At 35.9% G+C, this 23527-nt stretch overlaps 1 protein-coding gene across 1 annotated transcript; it reads right to left on the minus strand.

Moving 5' to 3' along the window:
* Window positions 1-5455: 5455 nt before the first annotated feature.
* On the minus strand, window positions 5456-23527 carry Rrp46 (exosome complex component Rrp46). Its single transcript, XM_067277375.1, has 5 exons — window positions 23298-23527; window positions 9481-9594; window positions 6865-6986; window positions 6001-6141; window positions 5456-5791 (listed from the first exon to the last, which is right to left on the minus strand). Exons 1-5 carry the CDS (start codon window positions 23386-23388, stop codon window positions 5516-5518), a joined length of 744 nt encoding a protein of 247 aa, XP_067133476.1. The 5' UTR covers window positions 23389-23527; the 3' UTR covers window positions 5456-5515.

A 23527-nucleotide genomic window follows, 5' to 3' on the forward strand; every position in this document is an offset into this window, starting at 1 on the left:
GACAAAGATAGAGAATGTTGCAATCAGACAAACGTGCGCGGGATGGGAATGGTTTGCTTCTACACTAGAGATTGACCGTAAAGTATGTCAGACGCCAGACTGGCTAGCTAAGATGGCGGTTTTGTGACAGGAACAAATAACTAACGTGAAATATCGTCTCCGAGATGTCAGACCGAATCGAGAGGAATCTACTGCCGAGTGTCAGAGATCGCCGCGAGGGAACTGAATACTGCCCTTTCATTTCGTCAGAAATCACAACCTAAACACGCACTGAGCATGCGTTCCCTCACTATTTCTCCCCTCTCTCTCTGTTTACTCGGACATTCTCTCCTCTTTAACGAGGTACCGACGTTATACCAGGTTACCGCATCGCTTATTTCGGGATGCCGATCTCGTTAGTCGGGGATCGGACGCGGTTACGGATAGAAAGGTACGATCTTTAACACGAAAAGGGACAAATCGCGTTATATCGGGGAAACTAACGTTACTTCACATATATACGGAGGCATAGATTTTCCGAAAACAAATTCGCCTCCGAAGAACAGTAACTTGGCATTACGCGTAATATTCACCTATTACCGTCGTACGGAACTTCGACGTAACTATCGGTTTAAAAAAGGCTGCGAAAAAGATTACATTATCTAGAAGCACCGGCATTACTCGTTTCTTACGTCGGGACGCGTTATATGGGGATGTAATGGATAAGTTTCGTGGAAAGACCTAACAGTTCTCGGGTATTACCGGCGTGCTACGTTAGTAACATTGCCATTACGTCACTACTCGTCGAAACGTACGGTGACGTCGTGCCTACTTATATACGTTACTGCACGTATTGTACAGTAACGTTTACGTCGCTATACTGGTACGCAATACGAGGCTCTAAGGAAACCACACGTTAAAAAGGAAACGCATTTTTCCGGAAAATACAATATATTGTACTGCAGACATCGACATTACGCATTGCTTATTTCGCCTAAATTTACGCCGCATAGCGGTAAATGCGCATTAGTAGAAGAGAGAAAAAATTCTGGAGTGCGCAAGAACGCGTCACACTTCGAATGTCGATTGTTTAGTGGAGTTCATTGGCTAAATGGGCGGAAGGTAATCGAGGGGGGGGAGAGAAAAGAAAAAAAAATCGAAAGCCGGACATTCGGACATTTCGGTGACAGGCGAACAAGAAGGACCTTAGGTGACGACCAGATGCCGGTGACACGCGACTGCCGACTTTGTCCAAACAGCTGTCTCTGACGGGATTAAGTTCCCCACCGAACTTAATGATGTCTGACCGACTGATGTGTCCGTAGGTCAGCTGGTGGACATTGATCGGACATTGTCGCACGTTTGACCCCGGCAAGCCAGGACACCAGACACCGTCCGACGGATCCCTAATTGTCCACCGATGGCGGGGGGTCCGGACAATATCCAATCGTTTGGACTGGCGGCACGTGCCGCTTACTGACGTCATGCCTGCTATCTGGAATTGGATTTTTTGTCCTCCTCTTTCGTTATCTATTATCTTTAGATAAAAGAATATCCCCTAAACTGGAAGAAATAATGGGAAAACTTGTGTGTCGCGTCATTTACAGGCTTAATTTGGCCTCTTTTCCGAATGAAAGAGAACTTTCATCCATCATCTTCGAACGAAAAATTAAGAATGGTTTAAAAATGGAAACACCGCGCGACCGTCTAATTGTATCAAATTCAATTAATATTCAACGTAAATACGGCCAGAAACCAATTCGGAGATTCGATTTTCACTCCTATAATAGCATTAGGAGCTATTATTTACACAACCCTTAAATATTTTTTCATTCCACTTACCCAAATGTATCGAATATACGGAAAACTGGTGCGTAAATGCTGACGGTGACGTACTAGTTTAAAAGATAAAAAAAATCGGAAAAACTATCAATTCCCCCAAACCCTAAAACTTCCAAAAGATGAAAATATCGATTTAATTTTAATATATAATTTAGGAACCAGACTCGCTTCAAATTTCACCAAATCACCCTCCAGAGACACAGAGAACCCCGAAAATTAACGGCATCCAAATCTCAAAGCTGTGTAGAAAGTAAAGGCTATCGGAACACGATTATTTTAAGAAAATTTAAATAGAGTGGAGGACCGTCTTCCATAAAACAAACCAAACTTAAATAAAGCGTCCACAATTAAACATCGACGTCACGGACGTGGCGTGATCGAGTCCCGTTTCATCTGCGAAAGTGACCTCCTAGCGACAAATAAAACAATAACTCCTACTTGGCCCCATTTTTGTCTCTTCCTATTCATCCTACCAGACACTTACTTGATTAGGAAATACCTAAATAAGCAAGTTTTTCCACCTAACTCCTAAATTTCCCGGTTTTCTGGAATTAAAATACAATAGGTGAAGTGTTTTTTGTGCATCGCATTTCGCGCTCCTTCTATTTTTTCCCTCTTTCATTCTTTTTCGAGAAGGGGAAAGTGTGCAATTTTTCGAAAATACCATCTACACTCCTTCTAAATTACACTCCTTCTCCTTCCTGGCTGTCATATTCAGCTTCACTTCTCGCACTCATCCATTATTTTTTGGCAAAGTTGAAAACAAGAAAGGGAAAGAAAGCGAAATTTATTATTACCGGCTTTCTCTTCCTTCCTGTGAGATTGGCTTTTAATTATGAACCCTTCGATTTCTTCTCTCCAATGCGTATCGACAGGCCTCTTCTCTTCCCTTTATTAAAATTTTTACCAGGCCTTCTCGCTAATCGATTTCCGACAAATTACCACGATTTAACAGTGGTATATACTCGATGATTAATTTTAACAATATATCGCTACGGTAGTATTAATATTAATATTGTAAACGCATTACAATACAGTAACGAGTATCGCTGTTACGGCACGTAAAAGGCATTGTTTACGCTAGATTACTACAGTAGTTTTTCGAGTTACCGCAGTATTGATAGTTAACTGGCGATGACTCTTCTGTAAAATGGAAACTATAGCGGCATATTTAAAGTAAGAAATGTGTAAAAATTACAATGCTGTTTATTGCTACAGCAGCGACATCTGCATTTTATTGTTAAACTATAATTACGCCTTTTGAAAGATAATAGAAGTTTAGCAGTTAGCAATGTATAAATTGTTACTATAGAAGCATACGGGATACGACCGAAAATCGAATTTAGTACAGAAAGAATATACGATATTGGCCTTACACGGTGTAATTACTATAACGACAGCGTCGTAATTAGAAATTTTCGGTCCTTAAACTCGGTCGGTTGCTAACTTAGTAATAAAGACGTATCAAGAATCTGGAACAAATCTAGTTTGACCGTCTCCGGCTTAATTAATTCTGAAAGAGGAGGAGGCCTCTGCCACTTAAGCATGTTTTGTCAACACGTGACAGATACAGTCCTGCCCTTTTATCGACTTTTGGGTTGACAGTACATTCTTCTCGGACGAAAATCACGAATTTAGTAAGGAATAAAGAGAAATCCGATGTAACCGTTTCTTGGCAACTTTGCCAAGATCAAAATTCATCCCAAATTGATGAGTCCCCGTAGAATAATAGGTCACTTTTGGCAGACAGAAGTGCCATTCGAGTTCGGAACACTCACCTCTGCTTCGAATTATCTTACATAAATCACAATTCTTTAATTTTTATGGATTTTTTGGAAAATTTTGCAGAGTTCGTCTGTAGGTTGAGAGGTGGAAGTGGTGAATGATATATTATAACCATTAAAATGCCTTAAAATATTGGGGAATTCCCCACGGCTGGCTATTGTATAAAAGCCGTTTTAGAGTACTCGTAAAGATTTTATTATTATTGCATATCCCTAATTGGATGACACGCGGCTAAACGCTTTAAAATTGAAGTTATCGGTAGGGGCCACATTTTTCATCTGCAAAGAGGCGAAGGCAATAGAGAAAACTTCTCTCCATCAGAAAGCCGGCAGCGTGTCCATCAGAGATCGAGGATCGTTGAAAGCAAAGCAGAATAGGAAATGGGGCCACAAAAGAAAGAGCATCAGGAATTTCATCTGGCGGTGGTAATGGGTCCCCAGACAGACATTTTTGAGAATGCACTTATTGGTTGCGTCTGCATCCCGACTCCCGCGAGTATAGTCGGCGGCTGGGAAATTTGACAGTCTATTGCCAACATGTGGCCCCGTGGTCCCCTATTGCGATCCTTCCTACACCAGGGGCCAACGCACATGCAGATGAGTGCAGTAATCATCCGTCAAAACTCTTCCACTCGTTTATCCGGGCTAGAAGCTACCGTAACGAGAACAGACAGGGCTCGATAGTCAGGGCTTTTTCTGCCGATCCGCCGTCAGCAACCATTAGAGGAGGATGATGTATTAAACTACAGGAAGCTGTCAATTCTCTTTGTTTCTCACTTTCGACGACAACGTCCCCAGCCGTCTTCGATAAACCGGCTAATCGCCCGCCCTCCCGATCAACCGTGCACGCCTTTCGCTTTCTTCACTTTATACCATTCGCGAGTATCTTACGAATATAAATCCTCCCGAATTTAATTTCCGAAGTGTAGCACCACTAGAACGCTTAACGCCATCTGTTGGCTTCGGCAATCACTAATGGCCAACCCCCGGCACCTTTTTGATATCTTAATTTTTTGGATCCCGTTAACGGTAATTAAAGTAATTCATATTTATTACACAACGTAATAAATGGGATTTTACGCCAGACAGGCACGCCATTCGAAATCTGATGTATCGAGTTACGGTGTTAAAATATTCATATGCATAGACTATACGTATGTCTGCAGATAGTCGGATGAAAAACTGCTGGGGAGGAAGCTTCGGTTAGCGATTAGATAAACATAAATAGGCAACACGATCCGGCAGAAGCGATCTGTCAATGACAAGATAACTCTCACCTTCCTGTCAACCGTTCCTCTAACGATGGAGATCTTTGTTACCCTTCTTGAAAAAAGTTATCGTATCTGTTACACGTTCCACTTCCTGTCAAGTGCGTACGTCGGTGGTCCTGTCTACGAAGAAACAACTTTACAATTTTCATTCCGAACCCAGTTGCAGTCTGAGCAACTTAATCCCGGAGAACCCCCATTCGTAGAGTCAACGAGCGACGAGTAGCCCACAATTACAATCGATAGATCATCATCGATTTTCCTAAGATTTACAAGTTGATTTTTCTAACATTTCCAAGGTAAATGGTGATGGCTGGACAGCCGACAATCGCTGGGCCCATATTAAAATATATCAAAGGGGGTGCCGGTTTGATGGCACTCGACACTTTGATACAGAAGGTAATTAATATGTCGAACGCAGCCGGGACATATCATCCGAACTGACACCGGAACTAATCTAGTGATATACGAGTTTCGACAACTGAATATCCCCGCCAAGAAAAACTTTTTCGGCTTGTGGCACCTCTTGCTTAAGAAAGGAATCAATTCTGTTGCCAGACCAAGTCGCAAAAACGAGACTAATTTAAGTAATAGCGATAAAGTTTATTATGAAAATATGTACAGACGGGGATTCAACTCGGTTCAGTCCGAATCCTCGGATTCCTCTTTGTTAACGTTGAAGTTTTTGTGAAAGGTCTCGGATACCCGATCCACTTCGTGTTGCATGTCTGATGTTTTCTGTTTGCTGAATCTCCTGGAGATCAGAGAACGATAGAAGTCGACTACTTTACCGGATGCGGAACGGCACGCTTCCACACAGTTTTCGAATTCTTTAAGAGTGAAGCGACCGGAAGTGTTCGTCGTGACTAACCGAAACTTGACTGTCTCGAAAGCTAAGGTGAACCGTGCTTTGGCCAACTGCAAACAAAAGAATTTTTCACTCCAAATGACTATATTTCAATTATTGATAAAACTGGAAAAACAACATTAAGGCTCTATAGCTTTAATGTTATTTTTCCAATTTAAAGTAGAATAAACTTAAACAGAACAAAGCAGTTTCGTTTAAGTTAATCAAGTTTATATAAACGAGTAGAATCTAAATTATATAAACTGTCGAAAAAATTTACTTTTTCCTCTTTGGAAGTAGGATTTACAACTATTTTTCCATCTTCTAATAAAACAGCATCTACGGCAGCTATAGTATGCTTCATGGGAATTCCTGAATCAATAATGGCTAGGCATGCTGCATTTATACTACACGAAAGTAACTTAAAACCAGTAAAGGATGCATAATATATTAACTTTATGAACAAAAATGCTTTCGTCCACTGGTCCGGCGGTTTTCCACGGTACTAAGAAGTACCGGAGGAAAACCGCAAGACTAGCAAAGTAGAAAAAGTTTTAATTTAGAGAGTACGGAATAAACGCTAATGGTAAAAAGCCGCGAAAATAAATTTGTATCCGTGCGGATATCTGTTTAATTTAATGTTTAAACGAAATTATTTCCGAACTGTCCCGGTACTTTCAAATAAAGAGAGTCTGTGCAAAGTCGAGTCCCAAACTGTGATGTTTTGTTTAAAAGAATTAATTAATAAATTGTGGCATTCCACTAAAAAACATGTATTGTATGTGTGTTAATTTATATACAATTATTTAATTTTAAGTAACAAGAAAGTCATTTAAAAAAATTTTATTCTCTAACTCTAATAGTATATAGTTTGGAGCATTTTCACCCGAGTGTTTGTGTCAAAAGCAATTCTTAAAATTGCAGATATTTGTTTTTCTTACAATCTCCTTAAATTTCTATTCCTTTCTGTCAAATACAAATTGTGTCAGAATGAAAGGCAAAACTAAAAGTTTTGCCTTTCATTCTGACACAATTTGTATCAAAGGCAAAACTTTTAGTCTTTGTTCGATATTTGTTTACGCATCTAAATATTTATAATTTAATAAGAGTACGATTTAATTACTTCCTTGCCAAAAAAGGATACGCTCCCCCGATTCTGAACTTCTTGGACGGCGACGGATAATACGGAACGAGGAAACGACGAAAGAATGACGACGTTTTCCAGAGTATTTCTCAGGATTCTTTCGATATTTTTTTCCTTACAACCTAAATCCAAAAAATGAAACTCAAATATAAAATCTAATTCAAAATATGGTTCTTGGAGTGAAATTTTTACAAACCTGAAGTGCCTTTGAACCACACACCATCATCAAAACTTAACTAGAAAAATCTATCTCTAGTTAACTACTGATAATGGGAGCTATAATCAGAAAGCATAACATTTTTAATAACTTTTACTCCAAAAAAAAAAAAAAAAAAAAAATTTACACTAAACTTAACTTTCATCTATTTGGAACAGAATAATAAATTTTTTAAACCAATCTATTTTAAACCGATTATGCTCGACCGCACGGAACGAAATAAAAATACAGTCTTTTACGAATCGATCCGTTTGGTGCGACGCAACTTCGCGACATCCGGTGCGGCGGGCCAATAAATACCTTTACAATTACCGTTTAATTAGTTTTAAAGGTAATTACAGTATCTTCCGGTAATTTATATCTGCCACAAACACGCGTAACGATCGTAAATTAATATAAATAATAATCAAAATGATTTTAGTGTGATTTCTGCTTTCTATTAGAAAGTAAAAATTACACACATTTCTTAAATTTCAAAAGCTAATTATTAAATGATTATTTATTGAAATATTCAATATTTTAAAAAATTATAGGTTTAAAATCATTAATATGTAAAAATAATAATGTATTTGTTCTACTTTTAGAGATTTCACATTTTTTTAAAGACTTTTTTCACATGTATTTGATCTTCAGAACTGCTTTAAGCATTTTTGAGGGCTCTGGCTCAATCTCTTTGAGAACACGGCATTGTGAGAACATAGATGTAGAACAAAATATTAGTGAACAGCAGTGAGGAGGTGAAGCTCTTGACCCCAGTCAGGGCCAAGGACTTCATCTTCTTACAGGCAATGCATTAATTACCATGTTCACTTTGTATCATTTATAATTTTAAAATTTAAAGTAAAAGAAACTGTAATAAAAGAAGTATTATATTTGTTACCATATATCATTTACATTTTCTACTATTCTTTTTTGATCGTGACTTGGTTAAAAAGAAATTTCAAAGGTCAAAATTTTGATCAAAATGCAAATTTTCTGATAATCTAAACTCAGTTGTGATTTTAAACTGAAAATATCTTTTTTTTTGTTTAATCTTCTTTTTTTTTCTTTGACCATAACACCAATTTACTGCAATTATTTATGTGTTCTTTAATGTAAAAATAATTTTGACATAGAAAAGTTTCTCATCTTTTATTTTCATAATGAATCAATGCCAACCTAAAACAGTTTTGAAACTCTTAACTGTATTGCATATATATCACAGAAAAATTACTATTATCTTTATGGTTGTAGATTCCAACAGACCGAGGTAGTGAGGTTACTAGCAAGCCATTTAGCCCGAGTTTCAAATGCGGATAGGTCCTAAAGTTTGATTTTATATAGAAAGCATAATGTGAAAGTTATGTACTTAAAAATTCCTCTTGATAAATGGTGACAAGTCTATTTTTGCCTGTTTTCTTGATTTTATTTACATATTTTTACGGCTTTCGAACAAAGAGCAAAGTACAACATTTATAACTGGCTCGGGCTTTGTCTTATTTGTCTCGGTTCCGTCGGTTCCAGAATCGTTGATAATTCTAAAAATCAAATTTCAAACAAATTGAACTTTCGTGTCCAAACTCGAATTTTCAATACTATTTGATTGCTTCTTGTTCTCTCTTACGTTCTTTACAATTAATTCGCTGTATCGTACGACGATCGACCTACTTGATAAATGTACGGTGAAACATTTTACATCTTTTATTTTAAAATTTTTACCCTTTTATTTGGCAATTTTTCTATATTCTAGCAAGTTTTACTTTTTTCTTTTGTTTTACAACTTCACTTGTATTATCCCTATGTTTTTTAAATACTCAGTTACTCTGGCAGTCACATTTAGATATCATTTCACTTTTAATGTTATTATACATTAAGGATAGGTGAACGACAAATGGCCCAATGGCATTTCCTTTTGTGAAAAATGAAGAATAAAGTCTACTTTTTTCCCATCAAAAAGTGTTCCTTATCATAAGTCCTCTATAGCAATTTTGTGCTTAATTCTAAAAAATAAAATTTTCATATTCACTTCTCCTAAATTAGTAATTAATTTAAATATTTTGTTAATGTATATTTGTCTGAAATTTTCATTAAAAAATTGATGAAAAATCTCAAACTTATAAACATTACAAATATATTAAATGAGAATATTTTTTGAGGTCTTCCCTTTCATTTTCCTTTCACAGAGCCAGTACTAGCTCAAATATATAAATTCCTTGGACTGATACACCTGACTTTTCATTATTTTGAATACATCACTTTTATTTTATTGTTCAGATAATTAACTTTATGTTTAATTATGTAACTAAAACAGTAAATATACTTTCTATCATTTCAGATAAAAAATATAAGTTTTGGTAATCTAAAACATGTAAATGTTTAAAAATTTTAAAGGAATTATAAAAAATTTTTCAACAGCTCACCTCTTGGAGTGATTTTAGGCTGGTATGCAACTTCCACAACTGCCTTGTCTACATAAGCTTTGTGATACCTTGCTTGAATTGGTCCATATGTTGCAGCCTGCATGACAGTATCACCTTAAAAATTAATTTGCAATTATTAAACATGATTCAAATTCTAATTTTAAGCTATTAATCTAATAAGAATTACATTTTATATATGTATTTAAATATAATCTTCCCAAAGACCACTTAAAAGATTTTAGACAATCGAGCAAACTTGCAATGTCCTTCCACCAATTGCCAAGTCACCTGAAGCCAACAATTATTCAAAAGTTTATTCGCAAACTGTTTTCATATTGTAGACTGAAGAGGAATCAGAAAGGCACCAGTATGAAATACATACAAATAAACAGAATTTGTGAACAAACTTCTGAGTAATTCTTGGCCTTGGGTGACTGTTGGAATCAGAAGGACATTGCGAGTTTGTTTAATTGTCTAAAATCCCTTTTAAGTGATTATCAGAATAATTAATAACATCTGGCACATACCGCTAATATAATATTAACATAAATATAGGGTTAAAGAATAAGCATTGAATACACATTAAAATAAAAACTTTATTCTACAAAAGCAATATATATGTGTTACCGGCAAAACCCGATTTTACACCAAACTAGTTTGGCGTAAGTGTGTCGGGCCAAACTAGTTTAGAATTATTATTCAAGTATATTAATGGTTAATTTAAGTTCATCATAAAACACTAATAAGTTCATTTTTAATTTTAGTTTGATTTTAAAAGTTATTTTTATTATTTCGTTTGAATTTTTGAAAATATTTTCGAAAGTTAATTACCTTTAAAAGTGCATGGCTTAATAAAAAAAAAATATAAACTGATAAGTACTGATTAGCTTATTTTTATTTTACAGTTTTGTACAAGTGTTGTGTCACTTCTAATCAATACCGTTTTTGGTTAATGTTACCCTAGGTATCGAAGGTGGCAGCTCGTCTCCGATTCCGGCAATCGGAAGACGGGGAACAGTGGAAACGCACGTTCTAACCTAACCTATTCTAATAATTTGGTTGCTAATAATTATGGTAATTTATTAGAATAGGTTAGGTTAGGTTAGAAACCCGCGTCCCCACCGTTCCCCGTCTTCTGATTGCCGGAATCGGAGACGAGATGCCACCTTCGATACCTAGGGTAACATTAACCCGTTTTTTATAATTATGTAGACTATGTTTGAATAAATATTGTTTATGTAATTGATTGCCTTTTAATTTTATTTTAACCATTAATATACCTGAAGAATAATTCTAAACTAGTTTGGCATAAAATTGGGTTTATATATATATATAAACCCAATTTTATATATAACCCATTATATACATACATACATACATACATGAATGTGCATGCACAAGTGCGCACACAATTTTATTTAATTACTTTTCTAACCACTTAAAAGGGTTTTTTTTGGATGAATAAGCAAAAATTATTATATCCTTCAAATCCAACTTTCACCCAAGTTCAAAAATTACTCAGGGCAATTAATTCCTAGATGTTTCATTTATATGCATTTCGAATCTAACTTCACGTTGATCCCTCCTCAGTCTATAAACCATCAAATTGTTTTTTAAATTATATACAGATAAAATTTATAACAGAGATATAAAATTATTAAATAATAACTTACAATACGTACAAGTTGCGAGTGAGCCACGCCAGCAGTTTGTATTCGTCGAAATCGATCGTAACAATACTTATCCTGCATCGCGTAACATCTTTTTATTTTTATACACGACGTTGTTCCAAACGTCGTCTATTAACATCCCGCCATTCAAATTAATTAAGTTATCATTAGTTTGGATTGCTATATGTTCTTTAAACTTTCCTAAATATACATCATTTTCTAGAAATAAAATTTTATTATTATTATTATTAATTGTACAATTATTTTCACTGCAACGTATAAATCAAGGTGATTGGGTATTTTTTAACCTAATGGATGCATCGTGTTCTTTTATTTTTTTTCTAACAATCTCCCAGTTTCTCCAATATAATGGACCTGTTTTGTATACGTACATGACATTTTATATACCACACCTGATTTTTCCAAATTATTTTGTTTAGTAAATATATATTCTTTAAATTTATTTTTTAAGTTAGCTGCTAATTCTATAGAATCCTTTCTAAAAATATTTTTGAATTTCTCAAAATTATTTTTAATGTAGGGGAAGGATATATGCTTTAATTCTTCTTTAAATTTCACTTTAAATCTGTTATCTCTGTATTCTCTTTTCCATTTTTATATTATTCTATTAGGATAGACATTTAGTAAAACATCACATCTAACTTTGCTGCTTCTTCTATTCCTTGTATCTGTTGTACATGTGTAAATTTTCTTTAATGCTGTAATAAAATTATTCTTTTTACTTCAAGAGGACAATATGATTTATAATTTATAGTCTTAAACATTGTACAGGTTTTCTCATATTTTCTAAAACTAACTCCTGTATTAGTTGTTATATTTAAGTAATTTATACAACCTTTATTTCGAGTTCTATTTCAAATCGAATATGCTTATTTAGGTTATTTGCAAAATTTTGTATTGTTACTTCATTTATTTTTCCAAATCAAAAATTATTAAAACATCATCTACATAACTTATTATAAGTATTATACTCATAAGAAGCCAATTTTTTATCTATTGCATTATTCGTGCAAATCTCTGCAAGTTTGGGTCCCGTGACTAAATCCATACTAATGCTGTCTTTTTGGCAATAATACATATTATCAATTTTAAAATAATTACTGAAATATGTTAAATGAATCAGTTTCTGGATCCAACCTTCTATATCCAGTATTTGTAGGTTTTCTTCTACATTTCCCATTTCGTATTCGGATACATTGGAATTATATCTAAGCTTACAAATTTATGAAGGTTTAAATTTTATTAATTAAATTATCTGCTGATGTTATTCTATAATCACAGTAAGGAATGCCAACTAGTTTCTTTTTAAGGTAATGTTCTAAAGTACACTTAGTAGAATTCCGGAAAGCGACTAATTTTACTTAAATTCAAAAATACGGAATTGACGATTTATCAACGGTATTTTCCGAGTATTCGGCAATTCTAAACGGGCATCCCTTAACGCGTTAACCGTCGCGACGTATCGCTCGTGTCTTGCTAAAAATTTCCCGTGATGCTTCGAGGCACAAGGTTTATGCCTTAACAAACGATTACACAATATGCTTCATAGATTACTTTACCAGTAGTACCTCACAGAGCATTTTATATATCCTGGCTGTTACGTATATATAACAAGGGAAAGTATTGGAATTGTGTCAAATTTGACTCTCTAAGTTTTTTGCAATCTCCATGTTTTGAGATCTCCTGAATCCAAAATAGTAAAAAAACCCCCCATGGATATGTATGTACAGTTTATATACATAGAGGGATTGTGTGTGATATCTTGAGAGAGGTAAGACCAATGAAGATTTTATTCGTTATTAACATTTATAATTTTTCATAAAACTCATTCCTACTCTCAAAATTAACCTTTTTGCTATTTTACAATAATTAAAAATATAGAAAGTTTCTGTAACAAAATTTCATAACAGATGGCACCAAACACAATTTTATATTATTAAGCAAAATAAATAAAAGTTAATTTTTTTGAATATAGACTCATAACAGCCAGGAAAGTTACAGGATTTTCTTGTAAATGTAATTTATTAAAGAAATAACACAAAATAAACTTGTGCCAACCTACAAGTGAAGCACAGTATGTGAGACTCACAACCTGTACATGTAAATTAATTTGTCTAGGTCTTGAGGCATATACATATTGTACTTCAAACAAAATTCAAAATTAGCATAAATATTTAAAAAAATTGATTCAAAGAGGAAATTTGGATTTTCTGAATTGAGAAGAACATAAATCTATAGAAAAAAGAGAATGTCCTGCAATAAACAATCACAAACAAAACCTTTTTTTAACTAGTAGGAACCGAGATACCGCTCCTCTACCCATTTCCGGGCGGGTCGGCCCACGTACGAGTACCCGGAATGATGACATCGTCATGCCAACCCCATCACGTAAACCACGTACAAATACAGGTGTATGTGACAGGGTTGGTACCATAATGTACTTACGTGGACCAGTTACACGTGTGTAGAGAGCAGCTACTGTGTTGAAATCAGCAGTATTGAAGGTAAAACTTCACAAATTATAATTACTGGGTAAATGTAAAATCATCAACTACTGCAAAAAAAAAAAAAAAAAAATCTGTACCACAGGAACTTAATCTGGATGCTGATTGGTCTTTTTTACATTCAGCTGTGGTTGATGTGAAGTATTGCCCCCTTGTAATAGTAACAGGTATGTAAAAAAAAAAAAAAAAAAAAACAACACAAAGAATGGTAAATAATAGGAAACTTTAATGAACTGTAAACTGTATTGACTGAATTATGCCATGTATCATCTTTTGTATTATTAAAGCTATTGTTATTTATTATTTTCATTAGCAAACCATCCCATGACAATGGATCGTGTAGAGAAGAACGTTAAGAAAAGAAAGTATAGTGAGGATTTTTTACAGTATTGTTTTACCTCAATAATTACAGCAAGAATTGAGAAACTGCAACGTATTATTTGTTACGAGCTTCGCGATGAACTCAAAACATTTTAAATCACAAAGCAAGACCGTAGTTCGAAGCACTTTTCAGTGATAAAAGTAAACTGCAGAAAATAGCTTACTTGGTTGACATCTTGTGACATCTGTTGCCAAATGCAACAGGCCTCAATTTGTCTGAAAAGATCCAATTATTCCAAATAAAACTTCATCTTTGGCAAAAAGATTGGATGAAAATAAAATTTACATGTTGCCTACCTTATCTACTTTCTTTGATGAACACGACATTGAACCGGATAAAAGGATTACGACGATAATTTCTGTGAAAGAACACTTGCACATTTGCAGACAAAATTTTATTGTACTTTCCAAATCTTCCCGACACCCCATTTGCACTTAAATGTCGGTACGACAATATTCACGCCAAACACCGTATAAACGTTGCAAAAAGTTCACTGAGTTCAGCGTTATATCCACGTTTGCTTGTCGCAAGTACTTTCGCCGTCTTCAGGCGAGTTCGTAAATTTGCCGAAAAAACTTTAAAAAGAAACAAAACTGATGCAGAATGGAATGCATAAAGCTTTACCAAAGCCGTTACAAACGTAAATCAAAAATTCAAAAAAAAAAAAAAAAAAACATTCAAAAGCCGATCGAGCATCTAGCTCCACAACTAGCGAGGTCGCGCATGCACAGACCTCTTCGCTTATGCTAATCGTATATTAGATAACGCTAAAGCGCATTTAAACGCTTGAATAACGTGACCCAAATATTGGGCAGCTTAAGAGTGGGAGTGTTGCATGCTTCTAACGTGGTGGTAAGGAGGGATTCCCAGATGAAAATCTGTACCACAGGAACTTAATCTGGATGCTGATTGGTCTTTTTTACATTCAGCTGTGGTTGATGTGAATATTGCCCCCTTGTAATAGTAACAGGTATGTAAAAAAAAAAAAAAAAAAAAAAAAAAAACAACACAAAGAATGGTAAATAATAGGAAACTTTAATGAACTGTAAACTGTATTGACTAAATTATGCCATGTATCATCTTTTGTATTATTAAAGCTATTGTTATTTATTATTTTCATTAGCAAACCATCCCATGACAATGGATCGTATTTGTTTTTCTATCACTGCAGCACTTGAGCATATGCACTTGCGACCATAGCGGATTGAAACCCTGTTCGAGAGCCTTTTTTGCTAGCTCTGTGGTGTGCCTACCCCTCACCACATCGTCCTGGTGCTCGGCGAGGCGGCTGACAAGCATTCTGGTGGTGGCCCCGATATATCGTGTGCTTATTCTCGTTGCTAGATTTTCCAGTGGAACAGCATAGACCCCCGATTTCTTGAGCGTGGAGAGCTTGTCTCTGTCGTTACACAGAAGCTTGCGCAAGTTTGGAAGTGGAGCTAATGGCAGTACCAGGTTGCGCTTCCTAAATATTCTGCAGATACGTATAGAGAGGGGTCCGAGGTATGGCAACGATGCTTGCATCACCGAAACCTCCCTCTTGCTGCTTAGCGTGGTGCTTGGAAACAACGATTTCTTTACCCTACTGAGCACATGTGTAAATTTTGCACGCGAGAAGCCAGCCGTGCGTACTGCCAAACTGATGTTATCTAACTCGATATTGGCCAGCTCCTGCGTAGAGGAAAGCAAAAATGCCCTTCTTATGAGGGAGGCGATGGCTGCGTTGACATATCGAGAAGGCTGAAAGAGCCTCTGCTCGATATGTCAACGCTAGGAGCCAATAACGAACGAGGAAAGCAAAAACATATCGTTTTTGCTTTCCTCTACGCAGGAGCTGGCCAATATCGAGTTAGATAACATCAGTTTGGCAGTACGCACGGCTGGCTTCTCGCGTGCAAAATTTACACATGTGCTCAGTAGGGTAAAGAAATCGTTGTTTCCAAGCACCACGCTAAGCAGCAAGAGGGAGGTTTCGGTGATGCAAGCATCGTTGCCATACCTCGGACCCCTCTCTATACGTATCTGCAGAATATTTAGGAAGCGCAACCTGGTACTGCCATTAGCTCCACTTCCAAACTTGCGCAAGCTTCTGTGTAATGACAGAGACAAGCTCTCCACGCTCGAGAAATCGGGGGTCTATGCTGTTCCACTGGAAAATCTAGCAACGAGAATAAGCACACGATATATCGGGGCCACCACCAGAATGCTTGTCAGCCGCCTCGCCGAGCACCAGGACGATGTGGTGAGGGGTAGGCACACCACAGAGCTAGCAAAAAAGGCTCTCGAACAGGGTTTCAATCCTGTACTATGGTCGCAAGCGCATATGCTCAAGTGCTGCAATGATAGAAAAACAGTTTTCATCTGGGAATCCCTCCTTACCACCATGTTAGAAGCATGCAACACTCCCACTCTTGAGCTGCCCAATATTTGGGTCACGTTATTCAAGCGTTTAAATGCGCTTTAGCGTTATCTAATATACGATTAGCATAAGCGAAGAGGTCTGTGCATGCGCGACCTCGCTAGTTGTGGAGCTAGATGCTCGATCGGCTTTTGAATGTTTTTTTTTTTGAATTTTTGATTTACGTTCGTAACGGCTTTGGTAAAGCTTTATGCGTTCCATTCTGCATCGGTTTTGTTTCTTTTAAAAGTTTTTCGGCAAATTTACGAACTCGCCTGAAGACGACGACAGTAAGGTTCGGCGAAAGTACTTGCGACAAGCAAACGTGGATATAACGCTGAACTCAGTGAACTTTTCGCAACGTTCATTTGCACTTGCCAAACGTGCGTTCACAGTCAAAAGTTGAAGATGTTCCCGAGACAGCACAACGGGAGTTCATTGAACTTATTAACAGCAATGGAGCGAGAACTGATTTCTTTACAATTCCAGTTACAAAATTCTGGATCAAGTGTTTGCAGTCATATCCTGTTCTGTCCAAGACTGTGTTGCACCTTCTTCCATTTCCAACAACATATCTTTGTGATACAGGGTTTGCCAGCTTGTTGATTATCAAGTCTAAATACAGAAGTAGACTTGTCGAGGAAGATTATTTTCGTCGTGCTCTTGCAAAGATTATCCCGAGAATTTCTGATCTGCTGAGAAAGAAGCAATCTTAACTTTAACACTGACGTTGGCTTTTTACGCATACTGTTGCAATGTAGTATACTGTTGTTATATTAAGACTTATCAATGCTACACCATGCTCCAAGACAAAATTTCATTTATTTGTAATTAGAAATAAATATTTCACAGTATATAATTACATATTGTTTTTGTGATTGATCACTATGCTTTAATTATGTTCAATTTGTAACAATGAAAATACATCCTTCATATCAGATATTTACATTACGATTCATAACAGTCGCAAAATTACAATTATGAAGTAGCAACTAAAATAATTTTATGGTTCGAGGTCACCGCAACACGAGGAACTGTATTAAAGGGTCGCGGCATTAGGAAGGTCGAGAACCACCACTCCAGTAGTTTTGAGAAAAAGACTGTTATAAGAATGTCCTGGAATACAAAATTTTTGATAATGACAATGATGGCAGTTAATGTGTTAACACATAACTGCCATTATTGAGAAAATTTATACCAAGTTCACAGTAGTTATACCAAGAAAAATTTTACGTATGCATATTGGGTTAACTTTATTATTTTTAACATTGTAGGCATTAAAACTAACCTTGAAATAATGGATTTTTGGAAATATTTAGATATAAGAATCAAAATTAATCTCTGTGATAAGTCAATCAATTTCTCTTTCATTCAGATTTTGTTTATAACTTTACAAATTATTATAATATGCTTAGAGTGATCAGATTTATAGCCTATCTTATCATACTTTAACTCTACATTCTTATCCATGACCACTATAGATATGGGATATGATGTATAACTTGTACATCTCATACTTTCTTCTCATAAAGGCAATGGACAATCTTATTTATGTTCATTTTATAAACAAAATTCTCCCCTGACACTATGTGTATCAAGTACAACATATGGTGACCCCTCAGTTATACAATTCTAAAGGGACTGACGATAAAAGTCATATAAGTGAGAGGAGTTGTACAAATAAGATTGACCAACTTGAATGAAAAATGTTAAAAATATAACTGTAAGATAAGAATAGATATGCATTATATTAAATGGTGCGGTTTTCTTTATATTGCTTTAAAAATCAATTCTTTAAATATTTCTTCAAAAAAATTGACAAGACTTCATAGGTTAAATCCGAAGAAGTTAACCGATTTTTTTGTCTGGGCCACATTTCATCAGAGACAAAAACTTCTGAGTGTTATCTTTGTTATTCTTTATTAACTAAGTTCTAAGTTCTTTATTCACTTTATTCTATTCATAGTGAATAAAGAATAACGAAGATAACACTCAGAAGTTTTTGTCTCTGATGAGCATTTCATCAGACCGCATTGGTCCAGACAAAAAAGCATCAGTTAACTTCTTCGGATTTAACCTACAAAGTCTCATCAATTTTGAAATATTTAAATATTAAATCCAAAATTTTTTGATTTTTAAAGCAATAACTGTAAGATGTTGCCACTTGTTTTATCTAAATTTACAGCAGCCATTCTCTTTCTAACAAGCTTGGTCAAGCCGATCTGATAGCATGCTCCACAAAAGCGAACCAAATATTAATTTTGTTTAAAATAAATTTTATAAATTCTTGGAATCAAGTAGTTGTTCAGAAGAATTTTTCACTGAATTTACAGTAAGGGATGTGGTTTATAGATTCCAGAGGAACTGGGTAATTTTACTATAGCTTAGTGGCCATAAACAAAAATGTTTGGTTCCCTTTTGTGCACGTGCATGCACACGTACAATAAATGGATTGAACAGATCGTAATCTCAAATATATCAGGTAACCAAAAAAAGTTCTGTCGTTTTTTGTGAAACTACAAAGTTTAAACAATGTTACACGCAATACACAATAGATGGCACTAAAATTCCAGCAATTTGTTAATCAAGATTTAATTCTGACTCATCTTATATAAAGAGAAGTGAAAAGGTTATCTCTTAATATTATAAAAATTAACCTGAAGATGAGTACTCCAAACTGTACAATTCATGTTTGTATGTTGTATGAGTTTAAACTTGAACAAATGCTGCGCAAACGGCTCAAAAAATATGCCAGGCTTTCGGACAAGGTTCTGTCGGCACTCGCACCACCCAAAGGTGGTTTAGAAAATTTTCTTCCGGCGACGAGTCGCTTAAAGATGTGCCACAAGAAGAGCGGCCATATGTCATTAATGACAACGAATTACGGGCTGCAATCGAAGAAGATTCTGCTCAAACTTGTCGGATGTTAGTGCAAAGGTTCTCCGTAAACGACGAAACTGTTTGTTTACATTTACGTAGTCTTGGGAAAGTTTACAAGCTCGGCAAATGGATACCTCGTCGATTGACACCTACCAATATTGTGCGTATGGTGGACTGCAAATGGAATTGTTCACTATGAACTTATAACACCTGGCCAGACTATTACTGCTAACGTCTACAGTGACCGACTCCGTCGAGTTCACCAATCACTTTTGAAAAAACAGCCAGCTTTAGTGAACCATAAAAGCATTCTTTTCCTACACGATAATGCTATAGGCCTCGAGTCGTGCGTGCGACCTCTGACACAATTCAGACCCTTGGATGGGAACGTCTTTTGCACCCTCCTTATTCCCCTGACTATCACCTATTTTTAAGCCTAGATAATCATCTGCGAAATTGACAGTTCAGAAATAGAGAGGCTATGGAAACAGAGTTAGAGAAGTTTTTCAACTCTAAAAATCGTGACTTTTATAAAAATGGAATTTATAAGCTTGTTTTCCATTGGGAAAAGGTTATTAAATGTGAGAGTGGTTAGTTTAATGAATAAATTGTGTTATTTCCTATACATTTTTATGTTTGTTTTCTTTCAACAAAAAAAGACAGAACTTTTTTGGTTAGAAAAGTATGCAATAAAATTTTTATTATAAAATCTTTAAAAAAAAAATTAAAGGAAACGACGGACTATTAGCTGCGGAACGAAGGAGATGCTACGGCGACGGGGCTATTGATTTCTTCCGAAGCACACTTTGAGAACGGGGATGCTGCAAGCTCAATTCAAATTCTAAGTTTTTTTGCTTTTGTATGTGCAAAATATCTGTCAAAAAATATATGTATTCAGCAGTTATATGATAAGAAAACTACTTTTATCTTTAATAGAAATAGTTTTCTTACTCTACTAATTTTTTCATTTATATTAATATAATCCCAGATTAATTTTAGTAGCATGTAATAACAATAAACTTGTATAGCATTTGCATATTCAGAAACGTAATAATCTTACATTCAACATTATTTCTTTTAGTCATATCTTACCAAGAACTTTCTATTAAATGTTATTATTAAAACTCTAATTTTGATTATTAAATTTTAATAGTCTAAGCTTTTAGCTTTTAAGAAGAATGCAGAATTGTTATATTACCTAATTTTCTTCTACGACGATTTCATCTCAATTTTATACCACGCATTTAATTTTCGAAAGCTTGTCGTAGGTTATTTATAACGAATCAATAAAAATTATTCATTATAAAAAATTTCTAGTTACCGTTTTACGAAAAGTTTGTGCATAATCTATTTACATCTTGATTCCAGTTTTTGTCCTAACACATCGTATATATTTTTGGCATTTCCTGTTGTACTTTGTACCATCTAGAACCTGAGAAAAAACAGTCCTTCCTATCAAAATATCAAATAAAACAACTTTTTTTTTTATATTATAAACCCAACACGATCGGTATTCTCGTCATTCAGATTAAATACAAAGATAAATAACCAAATACAAATTATTGATCAAATAGCTAATTAAGTCTCATCTAATAAGTTATTAAACAAGGGATTAAAGCTGCTAAACTTAACTGTGGCATTTTATATCACTTCTTGTAATGATAAGTATTCAAATGAGTTTCTAATTAAAAATACAATATATTCTATTTTATACTTTTAAAATAGTACTCAATGATCAGACAAAAACGAGGTATACGTAAAAAAACAGAGACAGACACAGACACATATATAGCTATTTTTCGGCCGAAACACGCTTTTATGCCATAACAGTAAATAGCATTAAAAACTATCGGTAGCAGGTACATAGTACGGGAAGGCGTTCGGCAAAACAAATCCTACGTTCGATCGTCACGTACGCATAACGGCAGTAATTTTTTTAGAAAAACTGCATCGTTAAAAAGTTAAAACACGATTTCCAAACAAACGGAATTTATTATCGGGCTATCGGAAACTTTATTATATCGGATTAGTTGCTATTTATATATAAAACAATTAGTTTAACCTTTTCACCGTAGCTTTCGAATCAAAAATGATAATTTTTAATTAGTAAAAATTTATTTTGGAAACTTTAAATATATAGTAATAATACACCAACAAGACCTTTTGGCCAATTACAGATTAATTAAACATATAAAGCCGTGTAAAATGCAAGTTACTCGACCGAATGTTTTACTAGCAACTACAGATCGGGACGAATATATAATAATAAAAATTATTTGAATGTTTATAACCCACTGCGGTACGGTATTTGGGAATACTATAGATTACCACCTATGGAATTTCGGGTCTTTCGGTATATATCCGAACTCGGGAGACCGAGACGAGTTCGACGATACCCTACTTTTGGACCGGAGACAAAAAATAAAAAAGTTATCGTACTTTTTTCCGGCGATCGCACGACGACAGGGAGTCGCGTCGCTCTCTCCGCTAAGTCGGCCTAGCTATCGCAATCGGGAGTCGCGTCGCTCGCCGTTAAAATTGCCTTTAGTAGACGTTTCCCCCCTTTTTTTACTTTGTTCGAGAACTACCGCGAATCAATAACTAGTGACGTTTAGCACACGGCGGTCTGCCGGCGGCTCCCCTCCGGGAGGTCGGTCGGGAGCACGAACAGTGGGAACGGCCCCACGTTCGCTGCCGCGAGTAACGTTAACCGAAATGGCAATCGCGCGACGATCGGAAGTCGCGTCGCTTTCTCCGCTTTCGTACGGCGCGTTTAACCCTCCCGGAGACGACCGTAGTCCGACGTCACGGTTTGCAGACTTTACCGCAAGATGGCAGTACTAGCAACTATGGCGCCGTCTTCACGAGAGCATTAAAAAAGTACGATAACTTTTTTATTTTTCGTCTCCGGTCCAAAAATAGGGTACCGTCGAACTCGTCTCGATTCCCCGAGTTCAAATATTTAATCAAAGTCCCGAAATTCCATAGGTGGTAATCTATAGTACACCCCAGTATTTTGTTTTAGAGTTTTATATAAGCATTACGTACACGGTACGATCCAAAAGTTCGGGGACTGCGGTAATCCACGACAACAAAAGCACGTATTTGAAGTTACGGCGTACGAAACGGATTCCGCCAAACCACCTCTACGCGTTCGGGTTAATTTCGCCCGCGTCGCGCGATTAAACCGCGAGCGCCGCCGTTTTTTTCCGGAGATAGTCACCCCCGTTCCGCGACGTAATAAAAGCGGAGTTTCGAGAACGACCTCCGACATTAAATTTTGTCGGCGTTTAGGTAAAACACCTACGGAGACTTTAGAATTGCAAAGAAAGGCGTACGGCGATTCTACCACCGCAAAGTCGAAACGTCGGAGGTCGTTCTCGAAACTCCACTTTTATTACGTCGCGGAACAAAGGTAACCATCTCCGGTAAAAAACGGCAGAACTCGCGGTTTAATCGCACGACACGGGTGAAATTAACCCAAACGCGTAGAGGCGGTTTGGTGGAATCATTTCGTACGCCGTAACTTCAAATACACGCTTTTGTTGTCATAGATTACTGCAGTCCCGAACTTTTGAATCGTACCACGTATATATATATGTGTATGTTACATTTTAATATCGGTTTTTAACTGTGTGTAATCATACACACAGTTAAAAAACGATTTTTTGAGGTTCGATTTGGTACGACTAAAAAATCGGAGCTCTCGACTTATCTGCCGAAAAAATCGGTCAACTGCCGATACCAAATTTATAGTTTTATGAAACGAATGATCCTAAAGTAACTTCTAATGAACCAAATGGACGCACATTAAAAAAACTATTTATATTAATAGGCAGAGTTTTAATGTCTCGAATTGAATGTTAGCAAGACGTAATGCACAAAGTTTAGTCCGACGACGAATAAAAATGGCTGGCGTTTGAACACGTGACTCCATCATTTAAATAAAGAAATTACGTTACCTTGAGAATAAATGGCCGAACCGTCCGGTCGAGAAAGATTATTTAGTGCGGCAGATTGACTACCTAACATTATTTCGGTTTCTCGTATCATATTAAAGTAAATTAAGGCAAAACTTCCACATAGTACACGTGCTTTAGGTTACCAGCTCGGGTACGACCATCGCTCGATTAGTGTCACCATCTGACGAGGAAAATTTTAATAAATCGTTCAAATTTATTCCAATAATAAT

Source organism: Centruroides vittatus, unplaced genomic scaffold (assembly GCF_030686945.1).
Source record: "Centruroides vittatus isolate TY-2023 unplaced genomic scaffold, ASM3068694v2 contig_743, whole genome shotgun sequence".
In the NCBI taxonomy this organism is placed as follows: Eukaryota; Metazoa; Arthropoda; class Arachnida; order Scorpiones; family Buthidae; genus Centruroides; species Centruroides vittatus.